At 41.8% G+C, this 20805-nt stretch overlaps 1 protein-coding gene across 1 annotated transcript in view; it reads left to right on the forward strand.

Annotated features, from left to right (window-relative positions):
- Window positions 1-20805, forward strand: part of DNAH17 (dynein axonemal heavy chain 17) — a gene marked incomplete at its 5' end in the record, with an annotated part of 137252 nt that overhangs the window by 82317 nt on the left and 34130 nt on the right. Inside the window, 7 exons of the mRNA XM_081936791.1 lie at window positions 4159-4392; window positions 7236-7400; window positions 9854-9949; window positions 10942-11159; window positions 13976-14183; window positions 16531-16646; window positions 19383-19575. Of these exons, the coding sequence (XP_081792917.1) occupies window positions 4159-4392; window positions 7236-7400; window positions 9854-9949; window positions 10942-11159; window positions 13976-14183; window positions 16531-16646; window positions 19383-19575 (1230 nt within the window). The remainder of the gene's footprint in view (window positions 1-4158; window positions 4393-7235; window positions 7401-9853; window positions 9950-10941; window positions 11160-13975; window positions 14184-16530; window positions 16647-19382; window positions 19576-20805) is intronic.

Consider the following 20805-nt stretch of genomic DNA (forward strand, 5'->3'; position numbering starts at 1 on the left):
CTCTTCCTTTGTACACACTGTACAAATCTTCATTGTTTTTTTTTTTCTTTCTCAACTTTGTGGGGCCCCCTTTGGGCCTGGTGCCCTACGCATGTGCTTAGTCTGCTTAATGGTTAATACACCACTGGTGGTGAGCAATATATGCTCCCTTCCGAAACCTTAATTACAATCCCCAGAGCCAGCCTAAGCTTTGTCACCACATTGTCATGTTAATATGATAGACGTTGAAAATCCTTTCTGGTTCCACCCAGTTTTGGATGCAGGCCAAGTGTGCCCCTAGTCTCATTCCAAAAAGAGTTCATTCTTGGTAAATGGCATCACATGTTCAAAGTTGTCTGGATTCGGAAACTAAGCAGGATCAGGTCACTAAGAAAGATCAATGTGTAACTCACAATCAACCATTTTTTCAGCAATTTATAGAACAGTTGACAAAAATATGTGTCAGATTGAATAATTAATGCTATATGATCAGGTTGGCACAATTCTTAGCAATCATCTAGGTAGATTTTTTTCCAAGACTATCTGTCCCTCACTTAATCCTTCAGGCCTTCCCACAGTGCATCTATTGCCACTGCAATTGAATTTGTCCACCTTGTTGATCATCTTCTTTTTCTCATTCCTTCTACCTTCCCAACATTACACCTTTTTCCAAGAAAGATGGGTCTTTGCATAATGTGTCTGAAGTCAAATAATTAGCATCTGGTTGTTTGTGCCTCATGTGAGAACGCTGGTTTGATTTGTACAAGGATCCATTTGTTTATTTCCTTGGCTATTCAAAAGTCTTCAGGAGTCTTCTCAACACCAGCATGTCAGTTTGAAAACCTTTATTTTGCTCAGAATGTTTGTTTCAAATAATCATTTAAAATATAAAGCAGGGCTTCAAGAGTAGCCAACCTTTGATCCTCCCAAATTTTATTAGAGTTGGGGCATTTCCCCACAGGTACTTAAACACATCACATTACATATCTGTTGTGGCCCAGCAGGATCCGGTTGAGCTGCTGATGGATTCAGATAGCGAGGAACCATATGAGTCTGCCCTGGACGATGTGGAGGACCCTGTGCAGGGTTCAGACTCAGAGCAGGGACCAGAGAGGGTGGTTGGCCACCAGGAGGCACCTGAGGCATGGAGCAGTGGGGAGGATCAAAGGCAGTTTGTCCCTGATGCTAGATTGAGAAGGGCTGAGAAACGGAAGCAGCAACTCCATAGGCAGACTCACAGAAGATGATTAAGCACAGGTGGTTGTGGATTGGCCCCTCCCAAGAGAGATTATAGGTGAGGCGTTGGGAGGGGACATTTGCAGGAAACAACCGTTCGAATTAGTAGTTAAGAAAATCTATCTGTGTATTCTAGCCGTGTCTGTTCGTTTGGACTATCTGCGCTGCTTCATTTGAATTATCTGGGTTGCTCTATTGAACGTGAGTTGTCTGGGTCCTCAACCAAAGGATTCGTTCTCTCAGTAATTAAACAGTGGCAAACATCCAAGCCAGTGTTCTGGTTTATTCACAGGCGTGGAGAGGGGGGTCAGAACACATATCCTAGCACATTTTGTATCTCCATGATGAAACCTTTTACCTTCTAGCCAGTAAGGTCTATAGCTCAGGACCTAGTTACCTGCGGGATCGTATTCTGCCCCATACATCCCTACGACCCATCCGCTCGCACAGAGAGGGACTTCTCCAGGTGCCGTCTACCAGACAGTGCCATGGGGCGGCGCCTAGGAGCAGAGCCTTCTCTGTGGCGGGCCCAGCCCTGTGGAATGACCTCCCCCCGGATATTAGGACTACTACTGACCTCCGCTCCTTCCGTGTCAAGCTCAAGACCCACCTTTTCCAAATAGCTGGCCTGGCTCGACCATAACTTAGTAACGCTCCTGATGGGTTTTTTAATTTGGTAATTTTATTAGGGGATTTTAAATTGTATTTTTAACTGTCTTTCACTTAAGTCCATCCTCCTCCATGCACATATGTATATGTCTCTGTTCTTTTGTATATATGTTTGTCTTATGTGTATTTTTTATCTGTTTGATTGTACGCCGCCCCGAGTCCTTCGGGAGAGGGTTGCGGCTAATCAAATAAAATTATTATTATTATTATTATTATTATTATTATTATTATTATTATTATTATTATTATTATTATTATTATTATTATTATAGCTCCTGCCTTTTTGATGGTCAAGGCATGTGATGCCGGAAAATTAAATTAAATATGGAATATATAATTATTGCATGTTTTTTATAAAGGTAATATATACATTAGAATATAATTCAGTGGTGGGTTGCTGGGAGTACGCCCTGGTACAGGCATACCGGAGCCTGCCTGGAGCACCGTGTAGCGTTCTGGTACAGTGTTCTGGAGGGCCCACCCGCCTGCCTGTACTCCTTACCTGTCTTTAAACTCTTCAATGCTTCCACACACGACACGTACAGCACCTGCATGACACTCCACCAAGCAGCTGGAGCATTGCAGAGGTGTCGCTGGACGGTAAGATGCATGCGCGTGCTGCACACGTGTGCGCGCACACCGCACACATTCATGTGGAGGACGCCGGGCTCCACCACTGATGTAATTCTTAATATGTTTACTTAGAAATAAAGCCTATTGAGCATAAAAGGTTGCAAATGTTGATAGAATTGCTGAAAGGACAGGAAATCTTGGAAACAGCTTCATGAAGACAAGGAAAACCTTTAGCTTTAATAAGATTTTTAAAAGATATTGTTTGCTTAGTTACCAATTCTCCGACCTTTGGAAGGGTTGCCTCTTTACTAGCTGTTGCAGGATTTTGATGCTGATATGGATCTTTTCTACAGAAGCAGTTATATATTCCATGCCTCTTTCTGTCATTATGTCTCTCTTTTATGTTATAGTTTGTGCTTCACATAGTGTTGGCTTGAAAATACCACTTTATAGATTTTGGCCTGGAGCTTTTGTTTCCTGGAAAGAGCATGATACATTTATTTATTTTTCATTTGACATTTATTCCAGATTTTTAAAAACTGCAGTATAAGCCCAATGTAATTTTATTTGTGTACAGCATTAGCATCAGTGTTCTCCTGGGACTTGTCAAAAATGCTAATATTGACCAGAGCCTTTATGTCTGTGTTTCTTTGCTATACATGCTATCTCTTCCTAAGTACATTTAGTATTAATAATTCTGTTTCTTATACCACAGTGTTTATATCAGATTCTTAGAGAAAGGAATGTGGGGCATGCAAAACCTCAAATCCGCAGAATAACATTAACTTATCAACTGCATGTCATAGTAGTATTTGAAGCTAACATTTCCAAAACTCAATTAGGTGTAAAACATGCATTCTCTGAGTTGTCTGTTTCTTATTTGGTGCCCTTCATGATGTGCAGTTTTTAATGTCACTGACTTTAGGCAGAGATAGGAACCCAAATAAATGCTTTTCATTCAAAGTTAGACAAACAATGTACTTTGTTCCAAGCTCATTGTGCTCATTACATATAACCTGAACTAATTCAGATGAGTTAACTGTAGGTGTGTTACTGTATTTTTCCTCTAGAGAGTTCAAATTTGTTTAGGAGATGGAGCAAGAGATTCGTAATTTGGTGAAGATGGTGTTGGTGTTGAATTAGGATTGATGAGGCCGTGTTCAGTTATGATCAATGAGGCCAAGATTCAAATCCACTTTCCAACATGGAATCTCTCTGGGAATAAACCCCCATCTCACAGCATGATTGTTGTAGAGAAAATTAGAGCAAGGGGGAACAGTGAATTATAAGAAATGAAACGTTGAAATTGATCAAGCAAAGTTCCTTCAAGTTAACAATTGCAGAGTTTCTGAATAGTTGGAAAAGCTATTTGGCAGTCAACCAACTTTATTCAAATTATTTCCCATTATTCTCTGTTTGGTATCCAGTTTGTCTCCCCTTAGGCAAACATAGCCTTATCAAGCAGCAATTGGGCCTGGGACTTATTCAGGAGGGAAATTCCCATAAGTGCCTGTATGGAAATGTGTGGATTTTGTTACAGCTAATGAGAAATTATAAACGATATAATCAAGTCTTAATTCAATTAAGATAATGATAAATAAATAACTTCTAAATTACAAAAAGAACAGTGGGGAGGGGGGAAAGGGAGAAGAAGGTTGCTCTTGCACAAATTGGCCTAATATTTTCTGGTCCTTTTTGCAGCCTGGAGTTAAAACCTCCATCAGCCTGTTTATGTCCTTCGTCCATACAACCGTCAACGAAATGTCCAAGGTCTACCTGGCCACCGAAAGGCGTTATAATTATACCACCCCAAAGACCTTCCTGGAACAGATCAAACTTTACCAGAACCTCCTAGCCAAAAAAAGAAAAGAACTGATTGCTAAAATTGAGAGGCTGGAGAATGGCTTAATGAAACTTCAGAGTACAGCTTCACAGGTTTGTGGGCAAATTGGAAGTTCTTGATTGTAGCCATTTTCAGATCTCATTGTGGAACCCTCATTGGCTGCCTACAGAGGATTATCATATAGTGACTGGTTATTTCAATTCAGGTTTGACAAGATCCATCTAGATTCTAGAAAGTGTCTTGGCTGATCTATTTTAGAGGTTTTGAGTGGGCACAAAAATTCTCTGTTTCGTCTTGAAATTCCAATCTGAGGTAAAAGATTGGGAATCTATAGGGAAATATTTTTTTTCTCCAAGATTATGCCAACTTCTCCCATAATATGCTAAAGTTAATTGCATGTAACTGAAACGCTTTTCCAAATGAGCAGCCACATTCAACTACTACCTGTCTACATCCACTGTCTAATATTCCACTGCCACTGCAATAATCTACTGCGTAAAATTATATACCGCCTGGAGCGGAGTAATTTCCTCCCCACCCATCTGTTCTTTTTAAAAGCTCAATCAGGTTAGGAGGTAAGGAATCTGAGTACCATAGCAGAAGAATGGAGATGGAGACCCTTGACTGTATATGGGTGGCAGAGATGTTCAAAATCCACCTCTAAAGTCTGCTGCAATGGACTGAGCCTTGTTTTCTTTTAGGAGAGGGGAGGATGTTTAGAGGAGAAAAGATGCTTCCATACAAAGATTATGCACTAGTTTGAAAGCAACTTCAGTCCTATGCAGCCTCCTGATATTATCAGCGTTGGAAATTGGGATGATTTCCTGCTAGTTTATCAACATGTAATTCAGACTGTGGCAAATGTTTTGATTTTGTTTACCTTTGTTTTCTCACATTCTGTAGCTACATTTCCACTATATCGCTCCTGACGGGTTTTTTATTTGGGGTATTTTAATTGTATTCTATTAGTTAGGGGTTTTTAAACATTGTGTTTTTAATTGTTTTTATTCATCAGCTTACCTCCTCCTTGTATATGTCTTGGTATACGTTTTTGTTATATGTATGTTTGTCTATATATTTATTTCCTATGTTTTATTGTACGCCGCCCCGAGTCCTTCGGGAGAGGGTGCGGCTAAGAAATAAATATTTATTATTATTATTATTATTTAGAGGGATACCCTTCCTGGTTTCTGAATATAAGTCCTGTAAGTGAAATATTGGGATGCGGTGGCTCAGTGGCTAAGACGCTGAGCTTGTTGATCAGAAAGGTCGGCAGTTCAACGGTTCGAATCCGTAGCACCGCCTAACGGAGTGAGCTCCCATTATTTGTCTCAGCTTCTGCCAACCTAGCAGTTCGAAAGCATGCAAAAATGCAAGTAGAAAAATAGGAACCACCTTTGGTGGGAAGGTAACAGCGTTACGTGCGTCTTCAGCGTTTAGTCATGCCGGCCACATGACCACGGAGACGTCTTCGGACAGCGCTGGTTCTTCAGCTTTGAAACAAAGATGAGCACCGCCCCCTAGAGTTTGGGAATGACTAGCACATATGTGTGAGCGGAACCTTTAAGGGAAATACTACCTTGATGGCTTTGCAGAAATCCCCCATAAAACTAAGATTCATATTCTGGATGAACAAATTTCCAAGGGTCAGGCTCCTGGGGTTGCTTTGTTTTTCATTTTCTTTCTTTCCATACAATAAAGAGATTTTCTTGCTGCTGGGTTTGCAGTGGTTTGGGAGAGGGCACTGAGTGTCTCTACTTGTTTTCATCATGTTGTGTTGCCAGACGTGACGCCAGCCACAAATCCTCTTCAGATTGCCTTGGAATATTTGGCATGGAAATGGTGGGATTATGGCATTCTCATTATTTCCTGGGTTAATTCTGGCTCCAAAGAAATGTAGAAGGGGGTGGGCTGGGGGAGGCTGCAGATGCCATTTAAGAATGTCCTATCTCTGAGGTCTTTTTGTTTTATTAAAAGCAATCACGTTTTGGTGAAAAGCTGCTTCGCTTTTTCTTCTTGCGACTCTTTCTGAATTTAACCAGTCTCCTAACAAATGTATTAATTGCAAAGAAAACAAGAATTCTTTGCAATTAAGAGTAGGAAGAAATGTAGAGTAGGAAGAAATGCTCAAGCTGTCAGAGTTCCGACCGATGCCCTAATAATAATCAGGAGCCTCAAGCCATTTAGCAAGAAAAATCCAGTTGTTTATTAGGAATGCCATGTCAGCATGAAGCCAGTGAAGCCAGCTCTGACTTCACTCAATTCATGCCTTGCCTCTGACACTGTTTCCCCCTCCCCCCCAAAGTGTGTCACCAGTCACATCCCCCAATTTTGGGGTTGTAGAAGTCACTCCCTCCAGCCATTGCGGGTAGAGATGGCGTTAACTTCGGCTGACAAGGATGTGTTTTGTTTTGATTGAGGTGTGATTTCCTCAGTGCAGCTGCAAGGTGCGATTTCCCATCCCCCTGCCTATGGCAACTCAGGAGCAGGTCAGGAAAGTTTCGCGAGTTGACACAAGCATTACCCTATCAGGATGATTTTACTTGGTTTGCTTAGAGGAGGTGATAGATGCTTAGATTTCCTGAATAGGTTTTAGCACTATTTGGGATAAATATTTCATATTTTACTAGGATGCGCATGGAAGTTATACTAAGATACCACAGACCCTCAGTTTTCCATGTGTAAGTTAGGTCTTTAGGTGTGCCAATATGTCAGAATCTACTTCCCACAGCCTCCTTCCATCTTCCTGATCTATAGATTTGATTTGATTTATTTATTTTAAGAACAGCTATTCTCTGAAATAATCCCATGTGGTCAGAATCCATTTCTAAGAGGCTAGAACAAGTAAATGTAAGAAGTCAAACATATTTCATTGGGAGGAGCAGCTGTAAACATACATGTATTTGAGAGTTTGTCTTCATGTGGAACTTTATAGGTGGATGATCTGAAAGCCAAACTTGCTGTTCAGGAGCTGGAGCTTAAGCACAAGAATGAAGATGCTGACAAACTGATTCATGTGGTAGGAGTTGAAACAGAGAAAGTGAGCAGGGAAAAAGCAATTGCTGATGAAGAGGAACTCAAAGTGCAAGTCATTAACTTGGTAGGGGTTTTTTTTTTTATTTGATTTGGCACTGGCAGTTGCTCCCCTTGTAAAAGATGTAGAAAGAGAAAGCTGCTAATTAAGCAAAGAATGCATAAGGAGGCCTATGCAAGAACCAGATGCTGGCCTAAGACACATATTCTATCTGTAAACAATACAATACAATACAATACAATAGTAGAGTTGGAAGGGACCTTGGAGGTCTTCTAGTCCAACCCCCTGCCTAGGCAGGAAACCCTATACCGTTCCAGACAGATGGCTATCCAACATCTTCTTAAAGACTTCCAGTGTTGGGGCATTCACAACTTCTGGAAGGAACTACTCGAAACCTCATTTCATTTTGGTTTGCTTTAATTCTGTGATGGCGAACCTATAGCAAACGTGCCACAGAGGCACGCAGAGCCCTCTCTGCGGGCACACGACCCGTCGCCCCAGCTCAGCTTCACCGCACATGTGCACATACCTCCCGCTGGCTGGTTAATTTTCTGGTCTCTGCCGCATATGTGCAGGGGGCAGGATGCATGCAGGAGATGCGCAGGCATGCGCAGAGATGCTTGTGCATGTGCAGTGTATACATATGCATGGGGTGCATGTGCTTGCATGCGCTTGCACGAGATGGGGTGGGGTGCGCCTCCCCCCCATGGTCCGTTTTTGCTCCCAGGAAGCTACAGGGAAGCCTACTAGGCCCAAAATGAGGCATGGAGTGTGTGCAGCACGACCCCTCTGTGGCCCGTTTTTACTCCCAAGAGGCTGTAGGGAGTCCTTCTAAGCCCAAAGTGGGATGTGGGGGGTGCAGCACGGCCCCCCTTGTGGTCCGTTCTTGCTCCCAGGAGGCTGTAGGGAGGGTGCACATGTATGGGGGGAAGGGGGAGCACAGTGGGGGGCCCTGCAGGGGTGTATTCCGCACATGCATTTCATTATGGCTGTCACGCGGGTACGTATTTTTCGGCACGCAATGACAAAAAGGTTAGCGATCACTGCTTTAATTCCCGGCATCTTTTTTTTAACCAAGTCTGACCAGTGGTTTATTACACTAGTTTTTGATCATTTAAACCAAAACACGGATCCATTTCATAGATCAGTGTTGCTAGTAGAATTTAGTTGTCACCTCCGTTGGTTGTCTAACATATTGTTCCTCAATAGTGATGAGCTCTCATAATCTCTAACCAACCACTTTAACATTAATTATATGTATAACCCACAATAGTTTTTTAACCAGTTGCCCTTTGCTCCAAATCCCACTAACTAGTTTTGCCCATTAGAAGACACTGCATTGTAAGAAGAGGTTGTGATTTTTAAAGATAAGATTATATACTTTATACAAATATGAGAAATTGATATTATTGATGGATTTGCTGCAGTGTACTCTATCTGTATTTATTTGTTTTAAACGTTGACATCACTGCCCATCATACCAAACTCTGAGTAGCTCCCAATCAAGAATTAAAATAAGATCAGTAAAAAAGACATAAAAAACCAAATTAAATCAATTAATATTCTAAATATTAAAAAGCAAAAAACTTGGCACTAAATTAAGCGAAGAATTTATGTATTAAAAATATTAAAGAACTTAGCCACAAAGCCACACATTGTTCCTTGCAGATCCGCTCCTTTCGTGTGCTCTCTCTAGTGTGTATTGAAGCACTGAAAACTGCCTCAAAGGTGCTTTCTTTCAAAAGACAAGTGGGCTTTCTGTTTTTGCTTGAAGATGTTTTGCCTCTCATCCAAAAAGCTTCTTCAGTTCTGACTGAATGGTGGAGAATGGAAGGATTTTATTCTTTGCAATCATCCTTGTTCAGGATATGAACGGATCTTCAGGGGGGAAATTTGCCGACTAGAGGATTCAGGTGACTCTGAGGGCATTTATAAACCTCCAAGTGTCCTCCAACAATTCTCAGAAAGAGGGCTATTGACCAGATGACTGCAAAAAATATAAATCCTTCCATTCTCCTCCATTTAGTCAGAACTGAATTAGCTTCTTGGATGAGAAGTGAAACGTCTTCAAGAAAAACTAGAAGGTCCAGCTGCCTTTTGAAAGAAAGCACCTTTGGGACATCCATGACCTGGATGACAAAGAATCTCCTTAGACACTGAAAACTGCATTGCATCATATGCCAATCATATATGAGGATGAATCTGCCTCAGCAAGGAGATAGAATGAATAATCTCCTTCATTATTTTCCCTTTGTGCTTCTCTTTACTTGGCAGTTCATTTGAATTCATTTATTGGGTGTCCTAAACACAGAACTCTCCTGGGAAATTTCCAGTTACCAAGCTTCGGCAATTGCTCACAACCGGTGTTCACAATTACTCTCTTTCTTAGCATTACTTTATGATGGAAACTTTTTTGTTCATCTAACAAGGGAACCTTGAGGGGATCTGAATGTTAAAACTGAACTAATGAAACACATTTTCCCAAATAAATTGAGAAACATTCGTATTTCCTTCCCCAGAACGTATCTGAAAAGCAAAGGGCTTGTGAAACTGATTTGGCTAAGGCTGAACCAGCACTGATTGCCGCTCAGGAAGCTCTCGACACCCTCAATAAGGTAAAAATCCTTTAGGTTTTCAACCATCCATAAAAAAACGATGTACTCATTTCTAGTGATATACTCTGTTTCAACATGTCATTGATTAAGTAGATGAATATGCTTCTATTTTTATGAAAGAAGATCCCAGAGACAGAAATGTGGTCTGGATAATTGATTCCTCTTACAGGAACCATTTCCAAGCCATCAATTGTAAAAGGGCAGAGTTTCTCAGAGTTTGTTTGAAACTTCAAATCTCTTTGGAAATAAATACCTCTCATCCAACAAAATATGAAGTTAAAAAAAAAACCCACAGACTGAGATTGTTTTGCATATCAAAAACCCAAGATCCCTTTTAGATTGAGCCCCTACCCTGGAAGGCTTTATCAAGGATTTGGAGCTGCACGGACTATGAAGCCTCTGAAGTACTGCTCCAAAATTCTGTAAATCCAAAATTCCACTAGAAGAGAATATTTGTAGCTTCAGGTTGAATTGTGGGGTCCTTGGTGCTCTCTGAGCTTGGTTGTTTACTTGTCGACCAGTGGTAGGATTCAATTTTTTTTATTACTGGTTCTGTGGGTGTGGCTTGGTGGGCGTGGCAGGGGAGGGATACTGTAAAATCTCCCACCCCACTCCAGGGGAAGGTTACTGCAAAATCCTCATTCCCTCCCAATCAGCTGGGACTCGGGAGGCAGTTAATAGATGGGGGTGGGGCCAGTCAGAGGTGGTATTTACCGGTTCTCTGAACTACTCAAAATGCCCGCTACCAATTCTCCAGAACTGGTCAGAACCTGCTGAATTTCACCTCTGTTGTAGACATTTCATTACTCAACTCGGTAACATCCAAGCTCAAAGGCCAAACTATAGCATGTAATATTCTGCTGCTCTGCTAACACAGATATATTGTAGTGAATATGGGGTGCTTAATGGATTATTTTCTTAATCATGGAATTTACTATTTCATTGTTAGTTTTTTTTTTCCTCTTCTCCCCCATCTTTGGCTACCTTTTTAGAACAACCTGACAGAGCTGAAGTCTTTTGGATCTCCTCCAGAAGCTGTGGTTAATGTAACAGCAGCAGTTCTGATTCTTACTGCTCCAGGTGGCAAGATACCAAAAGATAGAAGCTGGAAAGCAGCAAAATCCATGATGGGCAAAGTAGATGCTTTCCTGGATGCCCTGAAGAAATATGACAAAGAACACATTCCCGAATCTTGCTTGAAAGCTTTTAAGTAAGAAGCACCTACACATATATGTTCTTACAGTTAAATAAATTGAAATGGCAGGTAATGCATTGGAGGGGAGGGGAGAGAGAGGAGAGAAAGAGGGAGGGAGGAGAGAGAAAGAGAGGGGTGAAAGAAAGAGAGGGGTAAGAGAGAGAGAGGAGAGAGAGAGGAGAGAGAGAAGAGAAAGAGAGAGGAGAGAGAGAAGAAAGAGAGGGGTGAGAGAGGAAAGAGAGGAGAGAAAGAGAGGAGAGAGGGGAGAGAAAGAGAGGAGAGAGAGAGGAAGAGAGAGATTTAAACTTAGAATCTTCTTCTCTGTAGCTCACTGACACCACCTTCAATAATAAAAGTGGGGTAAATGCCAATAATTGTGGCTGAGCAGAGGCTCTGAATGCAAAAGGTGCCAGTCTTTCCAAACATGTCTGGGAATTCTTCCCTGAAACCCTGAGAGTCTGTGTTAATTATTGCCGACACTGCTGAGGTTTGATGGCATTTGTGTTGTCCTTGACTTGGGGTGAGGCTGTATCTGTCTCTCCAGTGCCCAGAGCAGATTTTCTCCTTCCTCTTTCTTTCTTCTTCCTTCTCATGCCAGGCCCGCAAGGAGTTTAACATTTTCCCCAGTTGCCGTCGTCCTATGGATGAGTTATAATTCTCAGATTTCTAGATTTAATTTAATTGCTAATCTGAAACCTTCTTTAAAGGTGACAAATGTAACCAGAATTTTTCCCATTTTCTAAGAAAAATCTGTTCTTGCATCTCTTGCCTTTAGCGAGATGCAATGTACAGTGTTGGCAGCAATCAACCGATGCAGTGATTAGAAAAGGACTTTTCTGCTTTTCTTTATTTAGATATAGATAGCTGCCCAGTTCACCACAGAGGCTCTGAGCAGCAAACAAAGATTAAACAGAAACCATAATATAAAACTTTAAAATGTATAATACTGACATATAATTAAAAACAAAAGCAGGAACTACAAGTTTTTTAAAAAAATTAATTATATAAGGCTGTGTTAACCCACTCAGGCTTTGCTAACTTCACAACCCCCATGCTTGACAAATAACTGGCTTTTGACGATTTCCAGAGAGGCAGCAGGGTCAGGGCCAGCCTGATTTCCGATGGTATAGTGTCTCAGAGGCAGTGGTGAGATTCAATTTTTTTTACTACCGGTTTTGTGGGCGTGGCGTTGCTTGCTGGGTGTGGCTTGGCTTGGCTTGGTGGGTGTGGCAATGGAAGGATACTGCAAAATCCCCAGTCCCTCCCCACTCCTGGGGAAAGGATACTGTAAAATCTCCATTTCCACCCCACCCCACCAACCTGTTTTCCAGCTCTGTTCTCCTGTGCAGGGCAACAGAAGAAGACCCAGCCAATCAGCTGTGACTCGGGAGGCAGCGAATAGATTGGAGGCGGGACCAGTCAGAGGTGGTATTTGCCGGTTCTCTGAACTACTCAAAATGTATACTACCAGTTTGCCAGAACCGGTCTGAACTGGCTGAATACCACCTCTGTTCAGAGGACAGGGGTCATGACAGAACATGTACATTTCCTGGTTCCTGCAAGATGACAATCTTTAATTGATAGGAGTTGAATTGTGCCCTTCCAGGCAGCTCTCAAAGGAGAATACAGCCCACTTGGAGAGGCAGTATTTCCAGTTTCCATGATTTGCTGAGAGAGGAAGAAAAAGATGGAAGATCCACTTCAATGTACATTGCCTTTTTTGTGCCTTCTGACTTTATTGGCTATTGCCGATAATAAGTGTAATCTTTAGTGGAAGGATTCCTCTTTTTCACTTCTTTATATTCCATCTATGATACCATCAAGCATGCCTATAACTAGACACTCTGATATTCTCAGGACTCCCATCACTTCCAGTACCAAATCCTTGTCCTCACAATTCCTCTTTCCACAATTCCCCTCCAGTAATAAAGTAAATACTGTGTGTGCCAGGCTCCACGCTGTCTAGCAGACTACGTGTCTTTCATTCACTTACTGTACTTTGAATATAACTGGATCAGATACGGAGGCTATGTATCTAAACGTAATTTCCTAATAAAGACTGCATTCCTTTTTAAAGGCAAACACCAGTTATATAAATCTTATTGTGAATTTAGAAGCAACGGAGCAAAAACTGGAGCAATATTTCTACTTTTCCATAATTTAAACATTTCTTAATGTTTCCATCAACAGATTACATTATTTTATGATTGTGTGTGTGTGTGTTGTGTGTTGCAAAAGTAGCAAAAAGAATATGAATGATAGCAGTCTTATTGTTGTTGCACTCATTCTAAGATGACCTGGAACATGTTCGTCTCTTCATCTGCTTTCACTTTGTCCAGTGTGTGATTGATGTCAGAGAGTTTAAAGACTTGAACAATTTTCTTCAATTTCATTCCTTGAAAAGTGCTAACAGCCTGTATCGCCGTTTCACTTGCTAAAAAAGAAACAGCACAATTCCTAGGATCAGTTCATACACATTTGCAGGGAGATCAGTTGGCAAGACCGCGTTATGATGTCAAATGTGCTGTAAAACCCTTAACTTATGTATTGGTCCGCAACATTTCGATGTAAATACAAAAGAACAGGGATTTGCACTGTAACATCACGTGTGCCGTTGTTCATCACAGTTGCTGGGCCCAGAGCAGACATCTTTGTAGTTCTTTGGGGCAAATAGATTATAACGGTGGTCACTCTTTTTTCCTCTTTCTTGTAAATACAGTAACACGGCTTTATCTTTCATTACTGCTTTTGTTCATTTAAGTGATCAGCAACTTGAAGATGTCCTTGTTCCCCCAGCTCCAATATATCCCTTTGTAAACTTTTCTCTGCAGACCATTTCAGAATGATCCAACGTTTGATCCTGAGTTTATACTCTCCAAGTCCACAGCTGCGTCTGGTTTATGCTCTTGGTGCTTAAACATTGTTCGTTTCTATGAAGTCTACTGTGATGTGGCACCTAAGCGGCAGGCCTTGGAAGAGGCCAATGCCGAACTGGCAGAGGCACAAGCCAAACTCACGATGATTAAAAACAAGATTGCAGTAAGTAGGCTACAACTTCACTTGGGTAATGTGCCAGACCCCAGGGCATCTTGTTGAAGTAGATAACAGTGTTCCAATTGGCTGACATTCGCTGCTGGCGCCAAGCAAGAGAATTAATTATTTAGCCAAAGTTACACAATTAAACCAATTGCATGCAAACAACATTCCGTTGTATCTATACAGATCAAGAACCGGTATAAACATGAACTCTTGAGTCACACATTTTCCTGCACATGAATGGAATGAAATGAAATGAAAACTGTACTGGCCCAGTTGAGATGTGGTGACCTCGTGGCTTTCCAAAATTTGCTACGCTGTAACAGTAGCTGTTACTGTACTAAGGAGTGGAATGCTGGGAGTTGACGTTATGCAATATCTGACGGGACACGTTACCCATTCCTGAGCTAAATAAGAAGCATCTCTCCCTTCCTTCCCTCCACATAGCCAGAGGAATTAATTTAGGCTTTAGATTTTACAGATTTCTGGCTTTTGAGAAGGGCTGTGATTTATAATATGCTCTGATTTTGGGACAAACTATTAAAGCATTTCAGTGTTCAAAGTTGGTTCCAAACAGGCAAGGTGGTAATTGCAGTGTCACAATTAAGGCCCTGTCCCTTTGGGTTTGCATGTGACATCCTATATGGGCAAATCTTTGCCACCATCACCATGTTGCCTCTTTGAATACACAAACACATATCTGTCCTGGCAGATGCCACTGTTGGTTTGTTTAGCCACAGTTTCTGGTTTAAACAAAACAGCAAGCAGGCATCTGCTAATTCCAATGTATTTTCTCCTCCCTTTTACTTCAGAAGAGAAAAGTGAGCATAGGCTGTGCATGAACTCATACCCACTTGTACACCAGTTTGTTAAGGAGAACCTGGCTCAATCAATAGCTTACCTAGCTCTGGACCGATTTCAATAGAAGATAGTTAGAAGTTAACATGAGTGTAACAGCTCTTTTCTACTGCATGTGAGGCTCAGTTAATTTTAACCTTGCTTAATGGCTACTTAGTACATTTCTGCTTGGTTTTATTATTTCATTTCATTTCATTATTTTAAATAATGGGGAAATTTATCCTCTTGTACTTATGTTATTATTCAATATATTGTGCAAATCCAGAAACCAGATTGATTCAGAGTCTAAGTTATATACAGTATAGTGTATAGTTTGTTCTGAATCCTTCATTATGTGCAACTTGAAGAAGTATGTCATTTACCAGCTTTACATCTCTTATTTAGGACTAAGATACAGGTAGTCCTTGACTTACAACAGTTCGTTTAGTGACTGTTCAAAGTTACAATGGCCCTGAAAAAAGTAACTTATGACCATTTTTCACATTTACAACCATTACGTTCCCTATGATCATGGGATCAAAATTTGAACCCTTGGCAACCTGCTCATATTTATGGCGGTCGCAGTATCCCGGGGTCATGGGTTAAGCTTTTATGACCTTCTGACAAGCAAAGTCAATGGGGAAGCCAGATTCACTTAACAACCGTGCTACTAATTTAATGATTGCAATGATTCACTTAACAACTGTGGTAAGAAAAGTTGTAAAATGGGGCAACAGTCACTTAACAGATGTCTCACTAGGCAACATAAATTCTATGGTTGAGTTGTGGTCGTTAGTTGAGGATTATCTGTATGAATAGGACTCTCAGCCTCCCTGTTTCTAGCCTAATGTCTTTAACCACTACACCAAATTGATTCTTTTTCTAAATTGGATATTTTTTTTACAAACCTCCCTTACGTTTCCATTCTTTGCCCTTTCCCCCCCTAAACTATCACTACCCATTATTACAGCCTTTTCTCCCTCACAGTTTTAAACAACTTTACTTGATGAAATTATTGCCACGATTACTGATAAATTACGCTTCATTCATTCATGATTTGCTGTCAGAAGGCTATTCAGGGGCCTGGTGGCGTGATTATGAAAGCAGAATGACACACAGCACAGCCTCCGCCCCTTTTCCTGTGCACATTGTGATGTTGCACACATGAACGATGTTTTCCTCATTTCGATATACATGTTAGATCCTGCGACACCTCCCCAAATTATTGCATATTTGTAAGCATTTCCAACAACAACTAGGGGCGTCTTCATTTTATTTGTTTTTAATCAGGAGTAGTTGTCTGCTTTTCTGTGATGAATTGATATTACTCCCCTTTCAGATCTGGTTACATGATGCAGCACTTACTCATCCTTCAAAACTAGCTTGTGCGTAAATGCTCAATTTAAATAAATTTCTTTTAGCCAAACTATTGCCTCATTAATATGGGAAGAAATTACATCGGTTTAATTCGTCATTTCCATACACGTAACTTTTCAAACTTTTTGTCCGAAAGGATCTAAATGCCAATTTAGCTAATCTGACTGCCGAATTCGAAAAGGCCACAGCTGCGAAAATCAAGTGCCAGCAAGAGGCTGATGCAACGAATAGAGTAATTTCATTGGCTAACAGGTACACTGTCACTAAATACCTCCTAGGATGCTCTTTGTTAATGTTGGTTAATTACCGTAGTTGGCTTGTGTCAGCATGAGCCTGACCACAGGAGGTCCATGATTGATCTTCCTCTTTTTAAAAACTGAAAGCCAGAAGTAGGGTGGGGAGGGGAGGGGGCTGCCGTTGTCTCTGAAGCAGCAGTTACAGGAGGAGAGTTTCACTGTTTGAACCCCAACCCATTTCTCAATTCAGATTGACTCTTGTAAATGGATATTGTGGACATATGCTCCATCTTAATTTTCTTGGGGATAGGTCAGAAATTAAATATGATTTCTAAAAGTATTTGTTTCATTACATCAAAAAGCATGCTGGCATAGAGGTTTTGTTTGAGTTTTCCTATATCATTAACTCTAACGGCTAATACTTTACATTCAGGGGTGGACTGCTACGGGTTTGCCCGGGTTTGGGAGAACCTGTAGCTAACCTTGTGGCTGGTTCAGAGGGCCTCCCATCCCTGGCTGGCCCTGGCCACCCCACCCTGCCACTCCAGGAGTGTCCATGCAGCCCATTTTGGAGGCGAGGTAAATGCAGGGCATGCGCGGAGAACTCAGGGAGGGGGGGGAAAGGGGCCTCGTGAAAGTTCCGGAGGGCCTCCAGAGCCTGAGGAGGTAGTTTTCGCCTTCCCAGAGGCTTGAAGAAAGCCTCCGGAGCCTGGGGAAGATGAAAATGTTGCCCACCCACCCCCCGGCATGGTGCAGGAGGCCGACTAGGCCATTCCCACCATGGCTATGCCCGTTGCTGAATTTTTTGAAGCCCGCCCCTGTTTACATTTGTATGTCTTCCAAAATTTCTAAGAGACAGAATCCAATACCTTCACTCTTACAAGCCCTTGGAAGAAGATGCTCTTCGTTTGGTTACACCAGGGGTCAGCAACCCGCAGCTCTGGAGCCGCATGTGGCTCTTTCATCCCTCTGCTGTGGCTCCTTGTCGCCAGTCAGTAAAAGAAAAAAAGAATGCCGCTCTATGAGGAGACTCTATGGTGGGGGGACTTCCAGCCAGTAAAAGGAAAAAGGATGCCATGCTAGGGGGAGACTCTATGGTGGGGAAACCAGAGTTCCGGTCAGCTCCAAAATTGAACAGGGGGCTTCCGGTTAGGATAGCTGTGGCTCTTACTGCAAACAATACTATAGTTTGGTGTAGCCCAGGGGTTGGCAACCTTAAACACTCATTTAAGGTTGCCAACCCCTGGGCTACACCAAACTATAGTGTTGTTTGCAGTTAATCATGGCTAGCCTAGGAGGATACATGATATTCCTTATTTGAATCCCAAGACTCTAAGCCACATTTCAAGAAGATCAGAAAGAATAGTATAATATGAATCTTAAATGTTATAAACCAGACAGTGATTGCTAAAGCTTCAAACTACTTGTGTATTCATATCAAATTGGGGTGTTTTTTTTAATTCTTGTGAATCCGAAAATATGAGAAGTCATTGGGAAGCTTGATTCTCCCAAACTGGCTGGAAGTCCCAGCTGGTATGAAGAAAATTGTTCAGCTTCTCAGCAAGCCATGAACCATTTCCTGAAAATAAAATACTGCATACGAGAGAAAGCATGAATCAAAGATGAGTGGTTTGTTTAGAGGAACTGCAGTTAGCATTTGGAGAAGGCTGTTTGTTCATAAACAAGCAATGTTCTCTGCTTTTATGGGTCCTCTGGAGATGACAGTCTTAACTGATTCTCATCACTCTGCCCCTTGCCAGAAGCCACAAAGTATATCACCAAGGAAAAGAGTTACGGTACACATCTCCCACTAAGGCTTATGGTATGGATCTTCACAAAAGTTGTGGCTTAAATGTTGCTGAAAACTGTTGTGGCCCTCAGATCTATCCTACTGTTATATGCTCCCTGATTTCTTTTAATAATGAGAAACCCGAGCGGTTTCAGAACTTACCAGGAAGTGCTTGCTTCAAATGAGAATGTTTATGGTTTTATACATCGTATTTCACAGTAGCTGAAGGGAGGAGGGGGAAACACTCTGATTGCCAGATTGTTCTTTCCCAAAGAGCCCAACAGCTGAGGGCAGCCCCTGCAATGAAGAAAAAAAAAATACTTGGTCATTTTCCCAAGTTCCTTATTGGTGGTTTTCTCCTTGGTAGTTCCTTGAAGAGGTCATTGTTTTCCGCTTGATGGTCTGTCTGGTGTTAATCCCTGGTTATTTGGGTGTAGGCTGATATAAAGGATATGTTCGGATCGTTTGGTTTCCTCCTCAGCCTTTTAATTGTCTCTTTTGAATAATGTGCAGAATAAATGTGGTTTATTACAAACCCCACATTCCCTAGCACTGATGATGTTACCTACTTAGGTAATGAAACACGCGGAGGCTCGGGGAGGGGGAAAACCAGGCCTCCTGGAAGACCTCTGGAGCCCGGGTGGAAAGTTTTCACCCTCCCAGAATCTCAAGTAAAGCCTCCGGAGCCTGGAGAGGGTGAAACACTCTCCTCCCCGCTGCCGACTAGGCCACACCCACCATGGCCACGCCCACCCAGCAACTGGACAGAGAACCCGTTGCTGAACTTTTTGAAGCCCAGTCCTGAAGTAAACAGCAAATCTCAGAGAGCACTAAGGACTCTGCAGTTCAGCCCTGAGCGCCATATATTGCCTTCTATTCTATGACTGACTATTTAAGCCAGGTTGGGTTAGATCCTCACACGTCCTAATCAGATCCTTCTCTCCTTTTGGAATGTTTCCTAAGGCTTGTTGGTGGATTAGCCTCTGAAAACGTGCGCTGGGCTGAATCGGTGGAAAATTTCAGTGAACAGGGAAAGACTCTGTGCGGGGATGTGCTACTGATTACTGCATTTGTTTCCTATGTTGGGTATTTTACCAAAAAGTATAGGACCGAGTTACTGGATAAGTTCTGGACTCCTTACTTAAAGCAGCTGAAGGTAAGTCTATGTGAACCACCTATTCCAGAAGATGAATGCTCTTTCAGTGGATCTGTCTGGCTTCTAATCCTAGTGGCTTTAGGTTAGAAGTAGAGTGTCAGGGTTCCAAATAGCATCCAAAATTAAATCAGAGTCCAAGGCTAAGTATTGCTCATAGTTCCAATTTATTAAGAGAGCCATGTTGGCACATCTGGGAAAACCCGAATCTGAAAACTTCCTGGTTTTCCCCACCTAGTTGAAAGTTCATGATCTTGCTCCCACACCCACAAGTCCATCACATGGTCCATCACCCATCCAGTTCCAGTAAGGTTCAGAAGTACAGAAACAAAGGATGACCTTGGCTTCCTAGAAATAATTTTGTTTAGGCTACACAGTAAGTGACTCTGTACAATCCCTCCTCCCATCTTTCCCACAGTAGAAAAAGGCATAGTAGAATAATAGAAAGTGTGGCAGGCCAAAGATCCAAAAGAAAACTGCAGGCCTGACAGGTTCTTCAGGTTATGCCCAGCTTTAGACTATAAACCTCTACCTCTCTGACCATTTCTTGACTTCTTGGCCAAGAAAGGAAACACCATCCTTTACTTTTATTCTCCAGGGCACTTTGTAACAACCCATTAAAATAATTGAGCCTCAGAGTGATCTTTTCAGAAGTAATACCGTAGCACAGAAATGACAAAGAGCCTTGGGGAATGAAGGGAACTTTGCTTCATACCTTAAAAATACGAACGTTAATATGAGTAGCAGCCAAACCTTCCTAGAGAGAGTCACACGCAAGATGTCCTTGCTGGAAGGCCTACTCCCATTGCTTCTCTTCAGATGATAGATGTGAAGGGTGAAAAATACTGACGCATCATATCCCCCTCAAGTGTTTTGCCAAGATGTATGCATTTTGTCAAAATAATAGTTTGTCAATGAAGGGTGCAGCATATCCAAGAGATGATAGATCTTGAGGACAAGATGTTATTCCTGCAGGCTATTCCTGCTAAAAATCTATGATTCTTTCTAACCATTGTGTCATTTGTCTAAATTAGTGAGGAGCTCCTGGCCTGTGAGTCTCCTTATCCAATCTGCAGGGTTTTCTCATCTGAGCCCTGAAGCTCCCTTGATGCTGCTTTCTCTCTGCTCATCTGCCCTTTAGAGAACTGCTGCTTTATAGTGCTTCCTTGAACCAACACCTGATTTTCCAGTAACAAGTGAGATAGTCTCAGATAAGCAAAGAGATCGTGAAGT

The sequence above is a fragment of the Natrix helvetica genome, assembly GCF_964273705.1.
Source record: "Natrix helvetica genome assembly, chromosome: 1".
In the NCBI taxonomy this organism is placed as follows: domain Eukaryota; kingdom Metazoa; phylum Chordata; class Lepidosauria; order Squamata; family Natricidae; genus Natrix; species Natrix helvetica.